Below are 26114 nucleotides of genomic sequence, written 5' to 3' on the forward strand. Positions count from 1 at the left end.
AACCAAGGATCTATTTTCTAAAGCACCAAGATGGATAGAGTACACTGAGGGAAGAAAGCTACTGCAGTGCAGCTCACAGCACATAAAACATGTCCTGAAGTCACACATACATTTTGGAAGTTGCTGTGCTGTGACATACTCCTTTGTTACCAAGATGGGACTTGCAGCACTTGCTCTGGGATTTGTTTATTTTGTAAATAACTGGTTCACAGAGTCATGTCTGCAGTCCAGAAGATCGCAGTATCTATCCACCCCTGTATTTTTTCTGCTTCTCTTCCAGGACTGCCTAACCAAGCCACTGTGCAGCAGACTGCAGCCTATTACTGCTGGGAAGGCTTCTGCACAAGAGCCTGTTGTCCAATTCAGCTACAGAATTTATGAGCAGCCCGCACGCCAGGAGGGCAGAAGCCCACCCCTCCTTGCTCGCACCACAACAGGTATTTGGCCAACCCAGGACGTCGTGTTCACAGTACCGTGGTCATCTACGGCGTTCACATCTGCCTGGCAATTAATCAGCTCGGCCACCATCCCTTCCACAGCCAGCCGTGCGGCCAGAATTAACGGGGTCGTTCCATCGTTCATGCGAGCGTCCAAGTCCGTCACTCTGTTACGGATCAGGATCTGAACAACCAGGGAAGACAGATTTTTTAATTTTTTTTTTTTTTGCCCCCATACTGCTACAGGCCAAATCTGAGGATTTGGTAGAAACTCAGGAGAAACATTATAACAAAAAAGCAGCCTGCGCACTGCAATGCAAGGACCCAGATAGTAGGTGACAGAGGCAAACAGACAAAAATAAAACCCCACACGCCAGATGATTCATGCATGCTGAGTTCTTCAAGCTATGAATACCTGAGGAAACTGGATGTGAAATACCGTTTGGCCTGGCCATCACACTGTGGAAGGCATAAGAGCAAGGCTGTGATTGAACAGAGCACAGCTTGGGCACGCTCATATGATTACAGAGTAGGGGTTCTTCAGTTGCCATACCTGGAAGACACCCTGGGCATCAGCAGCTACTGCTGCGTGCAGAGGCGTCCGTCCCATGTTGTCCCGTGCGTTAGCATCCGCACCAGCATCCAGCAAACGTTTTGCAGCATCTGCTCTTGAGTAGCGGGCTGCTAAGTGCAGTGCCATCTCCCCAGTGCGGTCCGTTTGGGCCTGCAAGTTGGCACCCTGGTAGATCAAATCCGTTATTATATTTGCTGAGGAATCTTCTGCATCCTCATCATCTTCGCTGATATCAGAGCCGCCCACACGCAGGGATGCCAGCATAAGTGGAGTACATCCATCTGCGACAGAAGAGATGTTATTTTAGTAACCCGACCGTGACAGCACAGCAAAGGAAACCCTCTCACAGATCCCCCGCCTCGAGCACTGTGCTGGCATCCCCAGCCAAAACCAGCACAAGCACCTACAGCTATAGACAATCCCGCCAGTCACTTTAACCCAGACCCTGTTCTCTTGTCTTAAAGCCCAGAGGCTGCAAGCTGTCTTCCTTCCAAGCAGGGGTTTAATACCTATCACAACCCCAACAGAACCTAAGGGACTTCTCAAATAAGCAGGATAGTTCTAAAACAAAAGAAGTTTGCTGCTAAAGTGGAAAGCTTCCTCAAAATGTAAAAGCTAACTAAATTCCTAGAGAGAAGCAAGTGCTATAAAAATCAAAGACTTCAGATGGCTAACTACCTGTGTGGATGTTCTAATCACATACCTGGGGAATATAAACAACTGTTAGAGAAAAATTATTGGACAACTATCCGCTAACTATTGGTGACATTTCACAGGTATTAACCTGAAATGAAATCAGACAAAAACCTTCATATCTATAATACGCCAAGGTCTTCATGAGGAGGACCTTGAAGCTGTGACAGTCAAGCACTCAAAGTTGAAAAAGGCACCAGGGCGACTGTCTGAGCCAACCGCTTCGTGTGTTTAGTACTGTCCATGACCAGAGACCTGAACGAACTGATCAAGCACACTCTCTCCTTCCACAAAAGCACACCACCATGCAGGAGTGGGCCAGGGAACAGATCTAATATGGTATTAATCACTGCGGTACCGGTAGCACCCTACACATGCACAGTGCCTTGTTCCCCATGCACCCCTTCATGACAGCAGGGGTGGCCCACAGGTAGAAACTGCTCAGTCTCACACAGTTTGAGTGCTTTGGAGGATACTGGGCTTGTGTTTCACCACAAGTCTCTGGGCTCACACTGATGGGACATCAACAAAGGCTAAATTCACATTCGATCTACCAGGATCCTTGCATTATCACTGGAAGGAGAAAGGCTCTTCCAAACCTCTAAATTATCTGAGCTCCCTTGGATGAACCTCCCTCTCTCTGCTTATCAGAAGGGTGGTCCAGGAAGAATACCTCATGCTGCTCATTTTTCACCTTTATTAATCACAGAATCATAGCATCATTCTCATTGGAAGAGACCTCTGAAGAACATCAAGTCCTTGGCGACCGTAATACTCCCCTTGATGCAGTGTAATAAGATTTAAAACACCTCCACCTATTTTCATCAACCCATCACATGCCAAAGGCTTCAGTTTCTACAGACCCTGAACCCACAAGATATTCCCTACTTCAGACCAAAGACTTCAGCTGTAGATTATAACAGTTGCTTATTCATTTTACTGCTTTACTCCACACACATCATAGGCACTAAGAAAGTAAGTAGGACTAAAATGGCAGCGGGAACCATGGAAAATAAAATGGAACCACTCTGTGCTAAGTGCCCCACTGGAGGTCTGCAAAGGTGAACACAAATTTTGTTTCTCCAAAATAGTTTACTAGCAGAAATTCATGACAATCTTTCAGCAGCTTCCTGATTTATTCCATGGACAAGCAGGGGGACCTTCCTGGACCCTACAAACAATGGCTTCCCTACCTGCACAACTCTCAGTCTGCAGTGCACCTCAGTCTGCACTGATGAAGCACAGGAGCCCTGCTGAAAGCCACATGGCAGAATTAGAATTTTATGTTGATAAACCAGGTGATGATCCCGTATTGACAGTAATATACAGAGTTGTAATGCCCTGCTCCCATTTCCCAACTTCTGATCACCTAGTCTTCCTGACTCTCTATATTAGGGCATTTCCAAAACTTCCTAGAAATCTGCTGCTCTGCCACGGGGTGCAGTGCAGAGCAGGGGCACAGGGGAATCCTTGCTTCCCAGCCAGGCTGGCAGCAGCAGCATCCATGCTCCTCCTAGTGGCTTACAATCACAGTGGACATGGGCTTTCACCCAGCTACTTTCTCAGGATTTGCTGGATGGCAGCAAAATGTTGATATATGGGCCTGGGTTCAGTTCCAAGATGCAGTCATGTCTATAGACCCTCTGGCCTGCTGTCCAAGGCTATACTTCCTTTTGTGCTTCTCCCTCCCACTGCTGGCTCTGCTTCCTTGTCCCAGATGAATGCTTCTCAGTATTCAAGTCAGGCTGTGGGCTCCTCTGTACTGCCCTGACACAAAGAGCAGAGGGACTGAGAACAGAAAGGAGCTTTCCTTTCGTCCAGCACCACAGCCCTGGGAAATCCACTCACAGGAAAGGTCTTGCTTGCTCAGTCAGTACAGCTGTCCTGGTCAGATCATACCTAGCTGCTCCACAGGGACACAGCTATAGCATACATTAGTTCCCTGGAAAAGATAGCTACCACCCTTCAAAAAGTCTCTCAGGTATGTGCAGCTCTTTTCAGAGCTTTTTAAGTTGGCCACACACAAGTAGTTTTATGAGGCTGGCAAAAAGCACATCCAGCTAGACACAATTAAGTGCTTGATGGACTACTAGAAAAACAAAATGTGGACACAATGTATTTTTCCCTCCTTCCAGCTTGTTCTCTGAAATAGCTGCAAAAGAACCCAAAAGGATCCAGCTAGAGGCAGACACACAGCATGGAAAATTCCAGTCTGAACCACTGAAGTTTCAGTGACTGAAAAAGAGGGGCATATAATAGGGATTGTTAATCAGTTTTAATTATAGGTGGTGTTACCAGTTATGCCCATAATTGCATTACCCTGGTTACACACTCACAGTAACTCCAGTGAAAAGAATGTCCTCACCACTCTGGGGGATACAGAGAAAGAACAGCACAGTGAGACAAGTGTGACAGCAGCATTTTATAAAAACTCTTTCTGTTTGCTGTCTTTCAAGAACGCAGTCCCTGACCAAATGTAAAACTTGGAGTGAGATGGTGAAACCAGAAGTTCACCAGAGAGGTACAACTGAAGGACTCAGGCAGGCACAATATAAGGAAAGTTGGGATGCAGAGAACCCACTGGCAAAGTCTCTAGGCAATACTTCTGTGGGAGGCTTGACCTCTTGGATCCCCCTAAACCTGGGAGACCGCAGCAGGTGCTGGGTTAAGAGGTGGAACAATACCCAGTTAACACTGAAGCATTTTGACTTGACTCTCCACTCCATAGAAATGATCTCTACTGTTCTACCTGACACCCGGACCTGTGGCCAGGATCTAACTCACACAGCTCCACATGGCTCCAGCCCAGACACCTGCACGCAAGTCAGTCAGCCTTAACACCCTTTGTAATGAGAGGCAATGAAGCATTACTGGAGTGTGAGCCAGGTAGTCTTCAGGAGACTTCTACTTGAGACAGAGATGAACTGCCTCTCAGAAATGCCTGTTTCTTCCCCCTGCCTGCAAAGAAAGGTGAAGGTGGCCAGGGCAGATGAATAGCTACATTAACTGTGAGGAGCAGCTGAGGGAACTGGGGTTGTGTCACCTGGAGAAAACAAGGCTTACTTCTAGAGAGTGAGGAGAACTTCTCACTCTCTACAACTATCTGAAAGGGGGCTGTAGCGAGGTGGGAGTCGGTCTCTTCTTGTAAGTAACAAGCAATAGGATAAGGGGAAACAGCCTCAAGTTGCACCAGGGGAGGTTTAGGTTGGGCGTTAGGAAAAGTTTCTTCACACAAATGGTTGTCAAGCCCTGGAACAGGCTGCCCAGGGAAGTGGTGGAGTCACCATCCCTGGAGGGATCTAAAAGATGTGTAGATGTGGCACTTGGTGATGTGGTTTAGTGGTAGGCTTGGCACACTGAGTTAATGGTTGGACTGAAAAGCTTTTTTGAACCTAAACGATTCTGTGAATCCTACCCCTCCTTATTAACCCACTACTCAAACACTTCTCAAACTTCTAAAACTATTTCTTCCTGTGACAGCAACTCAGCTGCTTGCTTCTGATGCAACAGAGGGGACTAGCTTACAGCAGCTTGCTGCAGGCTTCATAGATGCATCTGAATGGCAGGAAAGCAGCTCACAGGTCAGTATTACTCTATTGCTATTGTTGGACAAAACTTCGAGTGAACGTGAAAATAAGCAGTCTGAAGTCTTAAGAGCATTATTGCCTGCACTTGGAAAGCTTTTACCCCACCACACAACTAGCAGCTTCAATAAGGGAAATAAAGAAAAGCTTAAATTTGGCAGAAACCGATGGTTTATGTTCTCACACTCATTACACAGAAATCCCTCCTTCCCTGTGCTTTGCATTTAAGCGAGCTAATGGGTCAATGAGCAGAAAAAACAATAGAAGGGAACTGAGAGAATGGGACCAGTCATCATTAAATTGCATGGAAATATTCCCACAAAATCCAGTAAAAAGTAGTTGCAGCAGTATCATCAGAATTCACCTCTCCACATATGAACAAGAGCTGTGCTTGCAGCTCTTCCAACCAGAATAAGGTACTCAGCCAACTCTCTCCTCTCAGAACACAGGAATCAGCTATTACCAATGTCACTCCCAGTCCCTCACCAGGTTACACAGCCTTAGTGCTACACCTACAAAAAGCAGCAGAGCACTCTTACTGCTTGTTAGCCATTAGAGACTGAAAGAGAGCAAGCCTGTGTGCATGTGTGCCTGTTAAAGAAGCTTCCTTCAATGTTCACAGTAGTGTTATGGTGATCAACTCACTAAATTTGTAAATTTAGGATATAAACCAGTTAATTTAAAAAAAAAAAAAAACATCATTAACAAGCTTGCTGCATTGCTGCTCTGTTCCAGCATAGATGCCTCAAACACTGCTGATCAGGGTATGCTGTCTGCCAGAAATCATCTTATTCAGGAACAGACAACTCAAGTATAAACCCTGCTACTTTGGTCCTTAGTGAAGTCTGCCACAAATCTCTGCAGTGATTCAGCTGGAGAACCTGGGGGTTATTTCCAGCACAACCATGCATTCCAAATTTCTGCCCCAATGGCATTCTTTTAGGCACACATTGTTATAAAGGAGCTTCTATAGCTGTAGTTCCTACAGGTGATTGCTAAAGTGAGGTCTTTTTCTTCTAGGTACATGATATTCCATTACCAACTACTATCCAGTCTCTCCAGCATTCTTTCCTGGAGTGCACATGAACTTTCCTTGAGTACCATAAAGGTTCTGCTGTCATTCCTGTATACTCTACATAATTTTTAAATCTTAGCAATCCTGGCCATTGGATACAGGGGAGGTTAGTGGCTGGCTAGCAGAACACATGGACACCCAAGAGCACTGACCTGGCCCTCTGACATTGACATCCAGAACATCCACTTCTTGATCTGCCTGAGGTGGTGTAAGGGCTAATGATGTGCTCCCACAGACGTCTGCTGCCTCCAAGTGCTGCTGTGTCCACTGGCGCTGATCTATCTGCTCATCACCTTCCGGGAGCAAGGCTTGATCCTCAGCCTGAGCACAGGAAAAAAGCAGTTGCTTCAAAATGCTCACCAGGTGGCCAACCACTCTGAAAGTTCTCAGAATGGCCTTAGTTTTCTGAGGCTTTAGGGTTTGTTTGTTTGTGTTTTTTTTTTTGGTTTTTTTTTTTTTTTTTTGTTTTTTTGTTTTTTTGTTTTTGTTTTTTTGGTCAGGTTTTGTTAGCTTGTTTCAAGCTAATGACAATCTCCCTTTACCTCTGTTTGGCATTCTCACCTTACACACTCCCACCATTATGTTATCAGGCCTGAACTGCAAGACATTACACCACTGTTGGCCTTCCCTCCCCTTTGATGCAGCCGGGTCTGGGTAGGGAGAGGACAGTGGAACAGCAGTGGCATGGTTTCTCTACTGACCTGTGGTGGCAGCGCTAAGCTGAGGGTTTGCTCCTCAGATATCATTAGTTATATATTACAAACCTCTAAGCAAAGAGAGGTTTTGAGCAAGGAGCATACTCTGGAGGTTAATGCAGCTGTTCTCCTCACTAAAAGTTTCAGTGGTAAGCATGCAGTATTTATGTTTCGGAGCTCCTTACCTTTGCTCTTTTTGGCTGAGGTCCACCATCACCTGCCCAGTGTTCAGTCGGTCCAGAATCTGCCAGGTTACCCTCTGGTATCTGGACTGACAAATTTCTAACAAACAAGAACAACACATCACTTTACAGGCTGACCAGGTGCTAGTAATGCTTCCTACACTAGCCTGCAGAGACCAAGGATGGGATTCTTCCAAGTTTGATAGCTTGCAAACAGAGGGACCAAGAAATTACAAGTTTCAAGCAGTCAAGAATGGTGTTAAATGCATTTTGAACTGCAAAACTAGTTAATTCAGTGGACAGCAAAAACTGCATAAATGGGATTATTCTTTTGAAACCTTCCATCACTTCCGAATTAAAGACATAACTCATTGAACTAGATGTGTCAGAAGCTTGCTATCACCTATCAACCTAAAAATGTCTCACCTGTTCCAGAAGGAAATTACTCAAGCAGTACCCAACGGCTGAACTAAACAATGTCAGAAAACCAAATCTAACCAGGAGATCAGATTCCTTAATAGCATTTTATAGATTACAGTTAATTAAAGTTCTCCTGTCCAAAACAGATGTATTAAAACTTAGAGAAATAGCCTAAGACGTTCTATCTTAAAAAGGCAGCTTTCTCTATGGAATTAAGTGCCTTTAATGAAAGATTTATACACCGCGTCCTCAAAATCCTCTCACACACTACCAGACACACTGTCAGTGGCCTAATGCAAACTTACTTGAGCCCAACGGCGTCTTCCCCAACCGGCTCTCTGCGCTTATGGTTACTAGGGTCCCTGCGCAGAATAAAGCCCTCCGGGAGCCACAGCGAACCGTGTTTGCGCTTACGCTTTGCCATCATCACACCCAACAGCAGGATTAAGAGGATGATCAAAGCTGCCACAGCAAGAAGGTAAAGCAACTGGGTCTTCGGTGGTAACAAGGGCTCACCTAAGAATTCCAATTAAAATACAATGAGATTAACAAAGATGAGACAACGATTTTCATCTACATGCTTTCCTTTGTCATTCAGAGCCTTTCGAACAGGGAGCGTATTGTCCCTCTACTGTGATGCACTTAGTGCAAAGGCTTGAGGAAGTTTAGGCTCTGCTACAACTGCTGTAAGAATGCATTCTGTCCTTCTGGCTTCCCTTAATTTTGCGTCTCAAAGTATTTTTTAGAATATATGACTGCTGAAGACCTTGCTCCTTCCTTGAGAGTCCTGTTGGCTGAAGACAGCCATAAGAAATCAGTGTTGAGAGAGATGATCTACATAAAGATATAAGCATGACCTAACTAGGAATAGTGATATCACCAATTTAGTCAAAGGCTGAAGCTGAATCTCTGAGGGAGAAGGGAGCAAAAGTCAAAGGGATTACAAACTGCCAGAGGAGAAAATACCTGGAAGACTGAGGAATGCCTCCACTCTTTCTCTCTAACGGCACCTTTTTCACTGAATTCATGGCTCAGAGCACATGAACAGGATTTAGTACAGACAATATCACTGCGGTGTGCAGCACCCTGCTGCAGCACGTGAGAGATTACTTCTTCTACAGGTATTAAAATTATTGGGCTCCAGACTTCCTGCCTTACAAACCAGATGTCTCCTCAGAGTAGAATAAGCACATTGTACATATATGCTTCTATAATTGAGGATGAATAAGATAACATGCATAAACCATACTGAGACCTATTAAGATGATGTTCAATAATATGAGCATGCATTTTGCAAGCCCAGGTTTGACGACTGCCTTCTTCCACAAGCATTTTTCCCTCTGCAATTACTTACTCTGGACAGACACGAAAGGATAGGGCAACATGCCCTTGATGGCCTGAGCAGCTAAAAGAGCTGCGGCAGCTTCTGTGTTCTGAAAGCATTGCTCTGAATCCTCTGCACACTGACGGTTGTCAATCTCCAGGAACACCCTGGTGCTGCAGAGACACAGTAAAAGGGGACAGAAGTCACCAACAGGAACTTCTGCAAAAGCACTAGGTTAAACTGCACCATTTTAAGTTAATCTTCCCACCCTATAACTGAATGTGGCAGCTACAATTGCCTTACATTTCCCCATAAAAAACCTGCAGCTCTAGAGGATCCAGAATGACCCAGACACCTACAAGCAAGAGATATGTAACAAAACCAGAGGAACATGAAAGCATCCACTCACCCAATGACCTCTTGCTCTAGTTCTCTGTGCTTGCGAACCACTACAAGCGATCGCCGACTCCGTGCTGCTGACTTCTCCCCATAGTATGGGAATACCATGGGGTTTCCCTGGGAGTCCAGCTTGATTCTCAGATTGGTGTGCAGGAGAGTTCCCAAAGTGCGCAAGAAGCTGCGAACATCACCCAGCAGCTCGTCAGGGGGCATCAAGACCACGATGATTAGGGTCCCTTCTGCCAGCTTCTCAGCTTTGTCACCAGCACAGTCCAGACCGTCCCAGCCGCACTCCTCGCTGTTACAGCCCTGGTCACAGCGGCCATCAGCGTAGTGATCTGCACAGTACTTGTCATACCTAGAACAGCAAAAGGGTTACAGGCAGCATACAGGACATAAGCATTCTGTACTGTATATCTGCAACATAGGGGCCAAGGCATTATGCTCTTCATAATCATTTGAGGTTCAATAACACTCATATTCAGGATATAAGGAGAAGAAATACAACCCAAGCATAAGCTTGTAATCTGGCAGGGTGGAAGTAGGAAGCACAGAACATCCCAACAACACACATTTCAGTTCTGGTACCAGCGGAAGAAAACTGCACATTCTGTTTACTTAAAAGTCTAACACCTCCTGCATCACCAAAGGAGAATCATCACAGCAAAATTGTAGCATTCATCGCAAATTATTGAAGAAAAATAAGTGCCACAACGAACAAGCTAGAAAACACACTCAGAGGTAGCCAATACAGCTGGAATAAAAATACAGGCTTTGCTGGTATGGAATGAAATTGAGGATAGGAGGCAGCACTATTAAAATCTAATACAAGACAAAAAGCCTCCTATTTAAATTTCCACAAAAAGCAGGGCACATCCATACAGCAGATGAACACTTTACCGCTACCCTGGCTACCAACTGAGTTCATAGCATACAAATTCCACAACTTCTTTCCAGTAATAGACAAAAAGTACACAAAGCAGCAGAAACCCCTCGATGCCAAACTTTCAGCAAGAGCAAGGATCAACAGCAGAAACAACAGAAGAAATGGGAGCAGCAGACATGAAGCATACCAAGTACTGAAAGCACTAGCAGGAGATGTATTAGTGACACAGAGAAACTGTTCTCAGGATCAAGCCTTACTTGCATGTTTTGCCATTCTGCTGACATTCAAAGTTGTCAAAGAGGCACTCGGGTGTGTTGCAGAACTCGTCACACTGCCCATTGAAAAGCATCCAGCAGCGCAATGAAGACGAGCAGTTGGCCCAAGGATCTTCCATTGTCAAGGAGCAGTCGCCTCCATCCCACTGGCAGGCATGGGTGTTACAATCTTCATCACAATAGCCATCTTTTGCTTTTTCTGCACACTGGGAATCCAAACATCCTTGGGGCTCTGGGCTGAAAGTTACAGGCTGCTCACACTGGCTGCCTTGGGTGTGAACAGGGCACTGACAATAATAGTACGGAGGCTGTGAATGAGGGTGGCAGCTCCCACCATTCTGGCAGGGGGCACTGGCACAACCCGTGTTTGTCTGGCATTCCTCTCCCAAAGACAGCTTGGGGCAGTAGCAACGTGGACCAGAAGATGTCTGGATGCATTGCTCCCCCTTCTTGCATTTCACCTGTCCACAAGTACTGTGGCTGCTGAACTCACATTTTGCTCCAGAATAACCCTATGAGGGGAAAAAAAAAAGCAAAACAACCAGACTTATAAATTTATTCTTCAACACTCCAAGAGCTGGAGGCAAGGTTTCATGTGTAAACCCTTTCTTCCCTGTAACTCCTCTAGCTTCATTGCAGGAGCTATGGTTTTCTGGATCTAGCCTCAGGGATAAACTGGGAACTTTGAGGGCTCCATTATGTTTTGAAATGAACTTAGAAGAGCTGTGAACAAGGGGAATACTGTAATAAGCACAGAGAGCAAAAAAATGGTCAAAATTTAATGCTATTTTTAGAAATGCCAAGTATCTTGCCTCAACAGCAGAACTGTGTGGGATAACAACAGGCAGCACCACTCCTAGGGCACCTGGAAGCCCTGGGTTTCTCAGCTAAGTAGATAGAGTAACGGATGTTGGTAAAGAGTGTGCAAGGACACAGCTTTGCAAGCAGTGCAGAAAAGGTAACCCTCACCTACAGTGGACCAGTGAAACTAGTGAGACTAGCCCAAGGATTCTACAGCTGAGTCAGGCAATCCAGTTTGAGGGCACCGTGCTTACCGGAGGACACTGGCAGATGAACCCGTCGGGCATATTGCTGGCAACGGCACAGGTACCTCCGTTCTGACAGGGCTTCCGGGGACACACGTCTATCACACTCTCACAGTGACGACCTGAGAGGCAACACGTGGGGAGAAGAGAGCAGAGAAACGTACGTGTGTGTGCACATCAAAAAGCCATCACAAAGCAACAGTCCAATCAACCGCCAACAAGCTACACAGTCCGGTGAGACCTTCCCCTCACAACAGGTATGGAACATCACTTCAGATAACTCATGCTCTCTAAGTCATGGTAGAGGAAGGCACGACCTCAGGAACCACAAGGAGTATTTGGAGACAGTCCACCTTGTCTGCCTCCTGAGGAATGTGAGCAAGCCAGCACAAAGACAGCATTTGCTGCTATCACCCCCAAGTCAGTCAGGCAATCAATCTGGGGGTTCCCAAAACTTTACTTTTTTGGGAGATGCTCAATGAGTCCAAAGGCAAATCCTACTCTAACCATGAATGAGCAACCCTCAAGATCAGATGCAACATAAGTGAACAGGACAAGCCAGCAGACTCTCCTCAGACTGATCAGCTAGACAAAGGTCTGACTGCACAGAGTAGCATTTGCAGCAGCTCCGAGACCGTCAAACTCCAAAACCAGACTTAAAAAAGATGAGGATGACCTAAGCATGACTTGGACCCCCTAGGAAAACATTAATAGAAGTCTCCACACATGTGCAGCCAAGACCAACTGCTCACACAGGAGCAGACAGGGCAGGATGGCCCACAGAGTCCTGGCATCCTATCAGTCACAAACCACAGCAAAGCCACCCCCATCCCCACCCAGGCAGAAGGGTCCATGTGGAATGCTCGGCAGACGAATGGCTAGAGGAAGAAGCATGCTCCCCCTCTGTGCCTAACATTTCCAGACAGTTTTCATGTCTGAGACACGGCAGCTCTCCCAGCTTCTCCTAGGATGCAGCAGGTCTGCACTCCACAAACCGCAAGTTCCAGCAACCCTTTCATGAGAGACAGAAGCAACAGGAGACATAATTCATAATAGCAAGCTTAACAGATGGACTTAATATAAACCTATCTGATGACCTGCACTGTTGTCTCAATAGTAGCCTGGCCCCATTTGTCCCTCTTTTAGGAACTTCTTTTGTCAGTCTAGGTAACACATTGAAAAGCTAATACACGAGTTCTTCAGATGTATGTCTTTGTGATTTCTTTGCATCTGACAATCATAAGTTTAGTGGAAAATCACAGCACCTTTATAGTTTAAGAAGAGAAGAGTAGAAACTACTGGTAAAGCATGTAGAGATGGTCACTAGTAAGCTGGGAAAGTGAAAGGTTTTAATGGAGGAAAACTGAATGCATTAAGAATTTAAACTGACATGGAAGCTGGAAAGCTAAAAGTTAAGACACATCTGGAGAATATTAGCCCAAACTTACGCCCAGCGGGAAGCAGAATAGCAGCAATACTAACAAAGAAGAGCTCTAGAGGGAGCGAGACATAGGTTTGCACAGTGTGAAATTCTTGCAAAGTTGTGACTCAAAGTTGGATTGTGGAAGGATCACATCACTGAGCTAGGAATGTACAGCCTGTCTATGCACAGAATATTCCATCCTGACCACATCACCAATGTTAGAAAGGGAGCGAGGAGTAGAAAAGGAGGCCAAAAGCTAATTATGAATACCGTGACATTGATTTATAGAGAAAATTCTTATGCTGCCTTTCAAAAGGAAAAGCCATGGAGAAGATGATATATGAACAGTTACACTTCCAACATTACAATTGTGAAATTATGTAGGAGAGAAAAGTACCACGGTAAAAAAATCCTGGCAACCAAGTGTCTCAGGAGATTCATCTGTCTGAGACAGCTCTCCAGAAGCCAAACTTCTTAGAAGGTTTAAAAGAAAGATTGGTTTAAAAACTGAGACAAGGTATAGGGGAAACAATCGGACATTGTACAGGGAAGTGACTAGATAGGATGACTGCCAGAAAGAAAGACCATTTTTCAAGATACTACTCTGAAATTGGACGCATGTTTACAACAACTTACCAGTAAAAGCACTACGACAGATGCATGTATAATCATTTATCAGCTGAACACAATCCAGACTTCCACGAGGGTTACAAGGATTAGAGAGGCATTCGTTGATATCTCCCTCGCATCGCTCGCCTGCAAAGCCTGGGAGACAAATACAGCTGTAGCCCCCGATCTGGTCAATGCACTGCCCTCCGTTAAAGCAGCGGGGCACCCCCGAGTCTGAAACACAGTCATCGACGTTCTCCTCACAGAAACGGCCTGTCAAGACAGTAAAAAGTAACAGTTTGAAGAGATGGTGCCACGGCCTCATTTCCTCCACTACTCATCAAGTTTTAAGACCGTGTCTCTCTCAGTCCCAGATATAAGCAGGTAAAGGTCCCAGCGTAATGCAATCCATACCCTGTGCAGACAGCCAGCCTCAGGTCAGACCTAGGGAGCGTGTGTTTTAGATCCAGGCTATTCTCAATGGCAGATCATGCAGGTATTTAGCAGCTTTCATGCTCGACTTAATTTAAGGCCATAATTAAAAACATAAAACCAAACCAAAACCAAAAAAGATTCACATAATTTAGCCTGTGACTGAATGTAGCCAGAGAGCCCTGTGCTGCCCTTGTAAGGCTGTAAGCTTCCCACCATTCATTTAACCCTAAAACTCAGCAAAGAGCATTTCTGGTGACATCATTAAAACAAGCAGCAGCAAACCAAGATAAAAGCAGCTGTGATAAAATACAGATTCTTGGCCCCCACACCATTCCTGATGTTTCACTTCTGGGGACCCACAGTAGACTTCCAACACTGGCTAGGGATGGCAGCTTCTCCCCCTCCCTATGGGGTTCCCTTTCAAGAGACAATGTCTGGTACTGGTTCTCCCTTCACTGCACAGTACAACACATAAAAGGGGACTGAGAGTGTAAGTTGAGCAAGTAGTTTTGTCTGTTGACTCATCTGAAGAAAATAAAGTCATTCACATAAACATGGAGGATGCTTATAGCTGCATCAGTAAAGTATTCATTTCAGTCTGGGCTGGGGACGAAAGCTGTCTTAATATCATAAGCAATTGTATTAATTTTCTCTGATTCCTTTCATTTACAGAAAAAAAACTGTCACATCCAAAAAGTAATTCATCTCAACAAATAAAGACTGAAGATTTAAAAATAATACACTAAGAATCTCTCAAAGAAGGATGGGTGCTCTAGTACAACACAAATTCTGGCAATGCGAAATTTGGTACATAAACACACACTGTGAGGGAAAGACATAGGAAATAACTTTTTTTTAAAAAAAATTGGAGGACCAAATTAGGAACAACACCTGAAGAATTGCTAATGTAATTCTTTATGGTGAAATAAACACTTCTCCAGACTGAGGGATGTACTGACAGCCACACTAAAGGGAATGAACTGGTAATATGCATGGGAAGGAGGTAAATATACTAAATTATTTTGTAATTTCACTTAAGTTTACTTTACAAATCAAGAGTTTACTTCTACCTGACACATATCTGGAGACTTTGCCTACATTAAGATGATACATTTCAGAAAGAAAAGTAAGTACAGAGGACTGTAAAATCTTCAACCAACTTGATAAATGAAATTAAGAAAAAAAGTAAAGTGAGAAAGTATTCGCTGATGGGTTAGAAGTTGCAGTCCTGAATAGTTTCAAAGGTAGAAGTCAGTGCCATCAGGTCAGACATAAAAGGGAAATGGAAGGTTAGGTTTCAAAACACACGACATTATACAGGCTGAGGAATCATACTCGCTGAGAACCACCATTATGTAACAGTGGACTTTTTTTTTTTTTAAAAAGACCTTTTAATAAAAGAGATCAAATTTGCTGAAATAGTTTAATGCCTAGAGGCATTGAACCTATTTTCCACAAAAGACTCCAAGGACAGAGGACAATGCAGGGGTGAAATTTTAAAAAGTAAAGGATGCTGGAAATTATGCAAGAAACAAGCAAGTTTTCTGTAATTTCATATAAGCATAGAATAACTTGAGTTGGAAGAAACCTTTAAGAACACCAGGCCCAACTGTTAATCCAGAACTGCCAAGTCCATGACTAAACCATGTCACCAAGTGCCACATCAACACATCTTTTAAATATCACCAGGGATGGTGACTCCACCACTTGCCCCGGCAGCCTGTTCCAGGGCTTAACAACCCTTTCTGTGATTAAATTTTTCTTAATGTTCAACCTAAACGTTCCCTGGCGCAACTTAAGGAGATTGCCTCTTGTCCTATCACTTGTTTTCAATTTCACAGCATCTTCGTAAAAAGAAATCTTGGGTTTACTGTATCAAAGCAGATAGGGTTGGAAGAGACCTCATCCCTCCCCACTGCCAAAGATGGATCATACATTCCCAAAGGACACTGTCATGACCTATTCCTTTAAAAGATAAAAAAAGAAAAAAAAAAAAAAGAAAAAGAAAAAAAGGCATTTATTTTTAAAGAGGAAAATATGTATCTCAAGGGATTCAGCGCACTTTGGGAACATTCCTCAAAGAAAATAATGCATTCCCTTTAGACTCTGCATCATGAAACCAGTAATCAGAAAAGAAAATTCACTCTTTTAACATTCACTTAATTTCTGAGCTTCATACCCCGAGTTCCTGGTGGACAGGAGCACTTGAAATGATTCACAAGGTCTATACATGTTCCTCCATTCTGGCAGGGCTGAAACTGGCACTCATCCACTTCATATTCACAGTTGACACCCTGGTACCCAGGCACGCACTGTTAATATAAAAATAAATGTCAATAATCTTCTCCTAACAGATACAGTAGTAGACATCTGAGAAAGGCTAACAGACAAAATGAGCCCTCAGTGGGGCAGATTAAGACTGCCTTTGTAGCTGTGCAACTGCAAGTGATTTCAAGGGCTGCACAGCCAGCCAGCTTAAGCACACAACTTGAGCATGTGACTACTCAACAGCACACTGCATCTTTAAATTTGAGTGACTTCATTCCTGCAAAATAAAGTGATTGAATTCTGACACCCTTTAGCATTGAGACTGGCTTAGTAGTTCTAACTTAAGGTTTACATAAAGCTTATCTTCTTCCGGGCATGAGCTTCTGAGGTGTTCTACCATTCTGAAAAGCTTACGAAGGCTGATATACCGTAATCTCATGGTCTACACTACTCTCTGCATCTGCAGGAAACAGAAAGCAGTGGAAGGCATCTCTCACCCTGAGAGGCAAGGGACACTTTGCCCATCCAATAGGGAGAATATAATGTTCCTTACATATATTTTAATATAAACCACACCTGGGGAAAACAAAAAATCTTTCAAGAGAAGAACTCCATCTCCAAAGAGACAAGGTGTTCAAATGGCCATCAGCCTCACCCCCATCCAATGATACCTGTAATTTAGTCTTAAAAGCCTCCCAGGAACACTGCTTCTGCCACAGCTAGTTAAAAATTCTCTCTAGGCACAGGTTGCTTTTATCCCCTCTTTGAAGCTATTCTACCACTTGCACGTGTTTCCAATTTCTTTTCATTCCTTTGCATTACAATGCTCTAAATATTTAGACCTCTTCCTGCTAAGCTGCGGGGCATTACCTCACACTGGTATCCGCCCAGGTGATCCCGGCAGGTGGCACCGTTCTGGCAGGGGCTGGAGTCACACTCGTCCAGCTGCACCTCGCAGTAGCTGCCAGTATAACCCACCTGGCACTGACAGTGGTGTGTCTTTCCAGCATTGAGGCAATGACCAGAGTGCTGGCACAACTGGTCCACCGGGACTCCTGAAACAAAGTGAAATGAAGTGAGCAAAGATGTAAAACACACTTGCTGCCAGTGCTGCTAGCTCAGTCAGGAATGAATGTGATCAGACCCAACAAATTGAAAAGCTGAAACTCAAAAACTGAAGTTAGTCTTTAAATTTCAGTGGATCAGAACCAAATTTGCTTCCAAATGAAGTCACTGCTCTGTCCCCTTTGGATCATCAGCATCAACACTGGCATGAAGTACTTGTATTGCTGTATTATTTTACCACTGGCTGGTGAATACACATCTGATGTCCTACTGTGGCAGTACAGAAGTTCAGTGTTTGTACCTAGAACAACTGCAAAAGGTATGGGAACTTGACACCCTTCTCCTTTAACTCTGAATGAATCTGCTTATTTGGATTTCTTGGGCTAAAATGGCATGACGCTGTCCATCAGCCTGGGCTACAAACCATCTTCCTGGAAGAAATCCACTTACAAACCAAATATTTTACACGTACATCATCTAAAGCAGGAAATTACTACTTTGGGGGGCCACAGTATTACCTACATAGCTAAACAATGCACTCAGCCAGTATCCTCTGTGAAAATACTTACAAACATCATGAGTTACAAGATGTCTTTCTCATGCAAGGACATCATGTTTTAAAGCTGGCCTGCCTTGGATTTAGCAGAAAGGCATAAATAATTGATGTATTTTCCAATAAGACAGTCCACATTAAACAGCATTACTGAAATTCTGAGACTGCATGAAGTATTTAATTCTTCTTTTCTAGTATTTTTACAGCAGAAGACAGCCTCTTACCATCAGGGAGAATCAAGAAAGCCTCAACTCCCAAATACAAACTTGCAGGGTTTTTTTTAGCTTAGAAGTGATCATGATCAACCACCTAGAGGCAAAGCTGTCTGGGATTTCCAAGGCATGCTGTATTCACAGGCGTAAGGGGAAGGCAGACACAGATTAATGATGCATGGGGAAATGTTTTCAGTTAAAACACAGAGGATGCTTATTTACCCCTTTGTGAAGCTGCCACTTGACACGAGACATTGGGCACATCACAGTAAGCACCAGTCCAGCCAGATGGACAGACACATCGAGTCTGGGCTCCAGTCTGGACACACGTGCCTTTATTCTTACAAGGAGACTTGCTGCATAGATCCATAAGTGCCTGGAGAGAGAAAAAAAAAAAACAAAACCCCACAACATGATATATGGCAAGCACAGTAGGGAACACTATCTGGAGTACAAGTTCAAGAAACAAAGAAAGGAAGCTCTGCAAAAGTGCTTCCATGGGACACTGGGAGGAATAGGACAGTGCTTCACTAAGTCTCAGAGGCTCGTGCCTAGCAAACTGAAAATGTACAGAGACATAAACCCCAGAGGGCAGCATCATTTCAAGGGTAAGCTGATCCTCACACCTTGACATGCAGAGGGATCTTTGGCTCACTGGGTTTGAGAAAACTCAGCTTCATCTCAGACTAGGTTTCCAGTTCCACATTAGTAGGAGGCTTCCAGCTATCAACAGTAACAGGTACCCTTCCTTCTCCCAAACTCCTCCCAAATTCACTGCTTTTTAAGGATGACAGATGTGTTCCAGATTTTCATCTGTACTTTTTCTTTTTGCCATTACCTCACCATATCTGCTTTTGTATGGTCTCTCTGAGATTCCCTGTCTTCTGACATTCAACTGAAACACCACAATTGTTTCATTAACTGAAGATGGGCCCAAGTATACTGCTTTCCTTGATTCCTTATATAAAAACCAGTTTCCAAACAAAGAGACTAAAACTCAGTAAATCATCACATGAAAGCGGTGGATCCAAAATAACTGTCCAACCTAATATAAACCAGCCACTAATCATTATTTCCGTTTTGAGCACTTTGTCTTCAAAGTAATACAGCTAACTTGATAGTTTTCAAGCTGACTTGAGGGAAGGATGAGGTTTTTAAAGCGACCAGTACTGAATTTTGGCTGTAAAATGCAATTCCAATTGCAGAAAGTTCTGCCTTTCAGATGCAAACTGTCTCTACACAAAGATTAAGGCAGAAAAATCTGTGCTTTCACAGGGAACCAAAGAGAAACTTGGAATTAAGTTTTATCACATGTAGTTGAGCGTGAAGAATAAAAACACAGAGCCTCTTGCTTCTGCATTTGTAATGAGTAGCTGACTATTTTACATGCAAATTCCATAACTTATGAATCATTGTCTGATTTTCTGCTGCTTATTTAGCTTTGCTAATTAGGTCAAGCCAATTTACCACTAAGACAAGAACTACAGCATAGCTGTAATCTATAAATCTCTCAAATACAGCTTTGAATAGTACTTAGAAATTTAGAAAGTTGCATAAAATGAGTAATACGTTAAGATCAGGCTTCTCTGAACATAAAGCAGACCTTCTGAGAGTCAACAATATTTAATTTGGGGACAGGAACATTAATCCTCTTCTCAAGTGAAAACAAAGCAAACATTAACAGAAGAGAAACTACTGAACTTCACAGTACTTTACGATCACTCTCAATGCTAATTCCCCCAATGAGGTTAAAGTGGTGTGCCTGGAATGCACAATTAGGGCAGCAGTGGAGTTGCTTTCTTGTGTCACTTCATTACTTTGCATTCACTTCCTCCATTAGCAATACCTAGAAGCAGACCTCCTGATAATTTAATGTCCAGCATCATAATTCTGGAAAAGCAGCTCCCCCATTGCCACTAAAATGCTTCTTATAACACCCACTGCTTTACAAAGACACATTGGCATGACAGACAGTTGCAAAATTCTTACCAAATCATAGTGTTTTCCAGTAGTTTAAGAAATTCACAGACTTTTTCTATTTTAAATAGCAGCACTCAGACTGCGTATGAAAGAAGTCAACATGGTGTTTACTGTTCCAAAGCTAAAAATAGTCCCAAATCGTTCTGGTTGTTTTGATAAGCATAGAATAAAAAGAAAAAAACTCCGATTTGAAAATTTAAATCAGAATTGTTTCCACTGTGATATGCCAAGTTTAAAGTTTTTAATAGGCACTACTCAGTCAGTCATTTACAGTATGAGTTTGCAGCTCAACTGTGGAAAACTGTAAATTGCCTGAACTTAAATCTGCAAGTAAGACTAGAGCTTTTTATTGAGGTTGTGATCAGGACAGTCACATCCATTACTGCCCCCAAACGCTTTCTGGTCTCTTATGGAAAAAATCTACCATCAACCTGGAATAACTACACCCCCCTGTAAAAAAAATGCTCTGAAGTCCTACTAATGAGATTGGGATTTTGCTTTTAGTTTTGTGTACGTTTGGTGTTTTTCTTTAAATACAGGACTCTGCCTTCAATCTGAGCAATTTTATGCCTCAGATGAAATGCAGCCATTTTCAAGGCCTAACAGCTGTTTTTCATTTAAGAAAACTAATCTAGAAAGTTCCACTGACACCTGTCCCCATAAATAACCAAGTATTTTCCTTCTCCTTGCAAACAGACACTTTCAATTTCCAGAGTCTTGAACAGGGCCACCTGCTCTGTCAGACAGAGGCACTGGGCTTATTTTTCCCTGGGGCTAACGTGCCAACCACCTCTTACCAGAACTGAAGGAATTCAAGAGCTCTGCCACATTTGGTACCTCACATCTGACTTGGTCACCTCTGCTGTTGGACAGTTCGAACCACAATGCCCTGTGCAAAACAGGTAAGAAAATGCCACCCACCTGACAGTTCTTCCCAGTATAACCCAAAGGACATAGACATCGGTATGTGCCTAGGCTGTCCACACAAGAGCCTTTGTTCAAGCAAGGATGGGAATCACACTCATTAATTTCCGTGAGGCAGAAGGGTCCTGTAAACCCCACTGGACAGTGGCAAGTAAAGGAATTGATCCCATCCACACAAGTACCTCCATTGAAACACGAGCTGCAAGACAGCAAGAACAAAGGTCAGCCGAGACAAAATGCAACTAGCTCACAGCCAATCCAGCACATGAACATTACTAAAATGCAAGGGAAAAACCAGGCTACAGGATCTTCTGAACACTGGTACGCTCCTGCTAAAGAAACCTACATCAGATAACAGCAATTCCAGGGGACTCCAGTTCACCATCTTTTACCTTGGCAGGCAAAGAATGTAAATCAGGGTTTCAATGAGTCATTAGTAATGGAGGTAACTTATTTAATGAAATTTTCCCAGCTTCAATGTGACCACAAATAGTACTGTACCAGGTAGGCGTGTGGCTTGCTCAAACTGATGAATTTTATACAAATTTTATTACAAATTACAATTGTTTTACAAATTATGAGAAACAAAACAATTTGCCTTTTTTTAAAAAGCTTCAAAGGAGTCACAAGTATGTTTTCTCAAGGAAGAAGTTTGTATAACATGCAAAACAGAAGCATGTTCTTCATTGAAATTATGTGAAAGTATTGGTATTGCTAAATCTCTTCCTATTCTTCTCACGAGAACCTTCAGTCCTTGATTTGTAAAACTACTCATACGTGCCCTGGCAGAATTCAGATCAAAGGAATTATTCCCCTCCCCCCAATCATGTGATCATAAGAAATTCTACTAGATTAGGTGTCCTACAAAGAAGTGACTGGGAAAGTTAAAAGTGATGTCTCATGCAAAATGAACTCCTTTTTCCTTCTAAAAAAAGGCCTGCCAGGAAACTCCTGCTCCTCTGAAAATAACCCTAGATGAGACTCAAGATGATCAGTTTGTGTCAAAGGGTACTTCCACGGGCGAAGCTCCTGACTCACCTCCTTGAATTGCCAGTGCAAGTTTTAAGTATCTAAATTCTGACTGTGATTACAGGAGAGACGTCAACATTAACCTATTTATCAGAGATGTTCCTCTGCCTTGTGGGCTGAATTCTGTTTTACAGGGAGCAGAAACTGCTGTGAACATCCATGGTAAAACCCAGAAGAGAAGACAGAGGAACTGTCAATCACTTGCCATGTTCCACTGAACTCAGGTTCCCATCTCCAAAAGAAGATGGCACTCTCTCATAGGCGGCTTCTCACACAAGACACGGAAGAATTATTTGAACTGAATTCAAATTAGCCAACCATCAAGGAGCTCTTAAGTATAGCTCAGTAAATTCTGGCTGAGAAGGTGTGACTGGTTTAGCTTGGCAGAGCGTTGAAAATTGCTGAGTCCTTCATTCATACCTGCAAGACTGGTTCCTATCCTGACTGATAATGAAAACAAAGCCAGGATGAACCTCAAGGAAGAACAAGGCATTCTGCTACAACAGCCAACATACTTCACTTGATTAAACAACTGTTGTGCAAATTAAACACACCCTCATCAGTGACACAATCCTGTTCCTAGTCAAAAGATGTTAAAATACTTCCTGCCCCACAAATGAAATTTTATAAAAGGTAAGAAAGATCTTTCTTTGTGTGCAGAAAATGCATGAGAATAGCAAGAGCTTTGCATTGAGGCACCTTCTTTGTTTCTGGTAACTAGACTAGAACAGTCTAGACTTTTTTTTTTTTTTTTTTTGACTATTTCAAGCTTTAATAGAAATTGTTTCCATTCGAGAATCTGAAGTTACTTACATCAATCCTAACAAAGCTTAAAATAAATATGCAGGCAGGTGATGGGTTAACTCTAAAAGAGCTTTTAAAACTACCAAGTGAACCATTTATATAAGGACCAGCTGTTGAGCATTTTAACTCAGTTCCACACAACCCCCTTAGAACATCAGGTTTTATCCCAACACTGTTAAACTACATCCAGTGTGTAAGCACTGAAAGGTCTCTGATGATAAAACCTTCCCAGTACAGAATTTGTGGATTTAGTGTTCCTCCTGGTTGCTTCTTCATATGATTTGCTGTCAATAACTCAACTCAGGGCTAATTTATTTCCCTGCCTTTCTAAGAGCTGGCCCTTACTTCCATTTTTGGAGCTTTTGTATTTCTCAATGCATTAACCATTCCTAACCAGTCATTTATTTTCCCTCCCCTATCTGATAAAAATATCAATTATTTACATTTGAATAAGCTAGCATCTCTTACTGTCTTAACATCTGTTAAACACTGCCATATTCCTCCTGTAATGGAACTAAGTTTCCAACTAGTCATGCAAACTGAAGACAACTTTGATAGTCACCTGCCTTTCAGCTAGTACGCTGCACAGGTTAAGCAAGTTTTCCTTGCCTGAATCACAAGTATGTCTCAGTGACAAAAGACAGGAAAGCAGATTCTCGTAATTAAAGCCTGCTTCTGAGTGGGGCTGCCTTGAAGCCACAAGCACACACTGTGCACCAGTGCCATGAAGTTCTCTCACCTCTCAGTGCATTCATCAATGTTGTTCTCACAGTTGATTCCCTCAAACCCAGGCTGACACTTGCACGTGTAGCTGTTGACATAGTGGGTGCATGTGCCTCCATTCCTGCATGGTTCACTCAGACATTCATTGGTATCTGTTTGACATTTATCTCCATGAAATCCAGGAAGGCAGATGCATGAGAAAGAGTTTATCCCATCCACACACGAAGCTCCATTTTGGCAGGGATCTAAGACAGAAGCATTACAATAAGTGTTAAAATGGGTCAAAGGGCAGATGTAGAGTAGTAGCTTTCAGGGAAAAAAGGTGTCACAGAGCCCAAAGTGTGACAGACTGCTGGCAAGTTTTTCTGAGCCACTTTAAAGAAGAGATAAGCATTATCAGTAATAAGTTCACAAGAAGGCGTGGATCAAGACCAAGCTTCAGGGACAAAAAATTTGTTGGGATTTGTTCAACCAAAACCAAAGCCAAAATCTCTTGGCTTAAAATTCAAACTCTACTTTTTTGACAAATGTCTACTGATAAAGACAATACAGACAGCACAGCAACTGTTTCTTCCTCCTGACCAAGTCTTATTCTTAAGAGAACACAGCCCATTCTCTCTTTTTCCAGACACTGCTCAACACACAAGGGAACTTGTGTGCTTAATTTTAAGCATGAAAGCAGTCCAGTCAAATAAAATGCATATGTGTATATTACTATATAGATGAGCACTTATGTCTCATTTTTTCCTAGTATCGAAGGCTGTGACTGGGGAAAGGCTGACAGAAAAGCTCTCAAATTGATACACCACTTTGGATTCTCCTCACTGCTGCATTTCTTGACATTTTATTTATCCCTACCATGGTCTTGCTACTTGTGTATCACCACTTTCTAGTCAAAGCCAGCCCCTCCTACTGTATTCTTTCTACTTCTGCATGTATCAATCTGCCTGAAAGATCCCTGCTGTTTGGTAGTTTCTTCCCGCTTTGCTTCTTCTACTTTTGGACTTAAGATCCACTTTCTTCTCTAAGATACTGCCTCTGAAGCCAGATTCCTTTTCTACTTTGCATTCCCTAGACCAAAAGCCTACATATATGCAGGCAGGGAGGGAAATTGGGAAGGGGGAAGGGGAGACAGGAAAGGCTCTGAAAAAAACATTACATTTTTTTTTTTTATCTAGGGCTATTTTTAAGTACTACTAAAATACAAATTTGAAAATGCAAATAGACTCCACCAAAAATCTGCAGATCAGCTCAAGTACAAGATCATTCCATTCACTGGTAAATGAAGAAAACAGATGTGAAAGGTAATTAAGCTCATTTATTGACTGGGAAATACACTCACATGATAAAAATGTGTTATAAGAGACACACCTGCATCCATTTAAAGGTCATCTGACTACTGCAGAGAAAAAGCACATTCAAAGTGAGACCCTGGCAGCTATGAAATGTTGTGTCTATGGCAGCCAGCCATTTACAGCTGAAGTCAAAAGCTGTGCATTAATTTTCTGTGCCACAGATATACTCACAGAAAAAGGAGACTCAAGTATCAACTTTTCAATAAGTTTCTGTTGTTGGAAGGTTTGTTTGCTTCATAGATTAAACACATTTGGCTCAAGCCGTGGAAGGTTTTTGTTATGCTAAATGAAATCAGCTGTAGCAGTAATTTGAAATTCTTGTTCAACCTCATGGGTGTGCTGCCTAACAGACAACACACAGGATGAATCTCGCAGCTCTCAGAACACTTAGGAACAGAGAGAGATTTGCCAGCTGTTCAAGGGAGAAAGCTGAACACTTTAAATTCAGATACCCACATGAAAACTAACAGGACAAGCAGTAATTTTGTTGGCTTCAGACAGCAAAGCTCTGGGTCAATGCATAGTGACATTTTTTTGTACTGTACCTGTTTCCTAAGAATTAGGTAATCAAAAGCCCAGGCTGAACCACATGTCTTAGAAGATCTTTCAGCAATGCTGCTTTGGAGTCTCCCATAAGTAATTTTTGCTATATAGACTTGTTTGGATCCTTCTCTATAGCAGTCACAAATTTAATTTTTTGTCAAATGCAAAGCACAACTCTTCAAACTCATACCTAAAGACTTCAGTTTGCTTTTAAGCTACTCTAATTTTTTTTAGAGCCAGCCAACTAAAAAATTACAACATTGTGAACTCCTCCAAAGTTGGATAAAACACTTTTCAAATAGTAACAGATGAACTTTTGAACACATGACACTTCTCAGGAGACTCTGATTTCATCTGATGATGATACAGATATTTTCCCAGCAAGAAAAATAACTTATTCTGTATTTGGTTTCCCTTGTAAACACCCGTGTCAAGGGCATGAACTTAGCATTTGCTTTCTTGTAATTTAAAGAATTTCAGTACTCATCAGTGTATGGGTTATCCTCCTGCAACTGATACCTATTCCAGAACACGGGGACTTCCTGATGCTTAATGTGCTTTCAGATATGGATTAACCGGAACAGCAACAAGACCCACTCTT

The 26114-nt window shown here is 42.9% G+C and overlaps 1 protein-coding gene across 1 annotated transcript in view; it reads right to left on the reverse strand.

Moving 5' to 3' along the window:
• The window catches only part of NOTCH2 (notch 2), a gene marked incomplete at its 5' end in the record, with an annotated part of 76749 nt that overhangs the window by 2815 nt on the left and 47820 nt on the right, over positions 1-26114 (reverse strand). The window contains 15 exons of the mRNA XM_008941361.1: positions 474-621; positions 991-1292; positions 6516-6684; positions 7244-7340; positions 7966-8176; positions 9015-9157; positions 9394-9741; positions 10527-11056; positions 11600-11712; positions 13650-13895; positions 16237-16369; positions 17196-17380; positions 18378-18531; positions 21057-21258; positions 23632-23860. Of these exons, the coding sequence (XP_008939609.1) occupies positions 474-621; positions 991-1292; positions 6516-6684; positions 7244-7340; positions 7966-8176; positions 9015-9157; positions 9394-9741; positions 10527-11056; positions 11600-11712; positions 13650-13895; positions 16237-16369; positions 17196-17380; positions 18378-18531; positions 21057-21258; positions 23632-23860 (3210 nt within the window). The remainder of the gene's footprint in view (positions 1-473; positions 622-990; positions 1293-6515; positions 6685-7243; positions 7341-7965; positions 8177-9014; positions 9158-9393; positions 9742-10526; positions 11057-11599; positions 11713-13649; positions 13896-16236; positions 16370-17195; positions 17381-18377; positions 18532-21056; positions 21259-23631; positions 23861-26114) is intronic.

This window comes from Merops nubicus, unplaced genomic scaffold, assembly GCF_000691845.1.
Source record: "Merops nubicus isolate BGI_N331 unplaced genomic scaffold, ASM69184v1 scaffold20245, whole genome shotgun sequence".
In the NCBI taxonomy this organism is placed as follows: domain Eukaryota; kingdom Metazoa; phylum Chordata; class Aves; order Coraciiformes; family Meropidae; genus Merops; species Merops nubicus.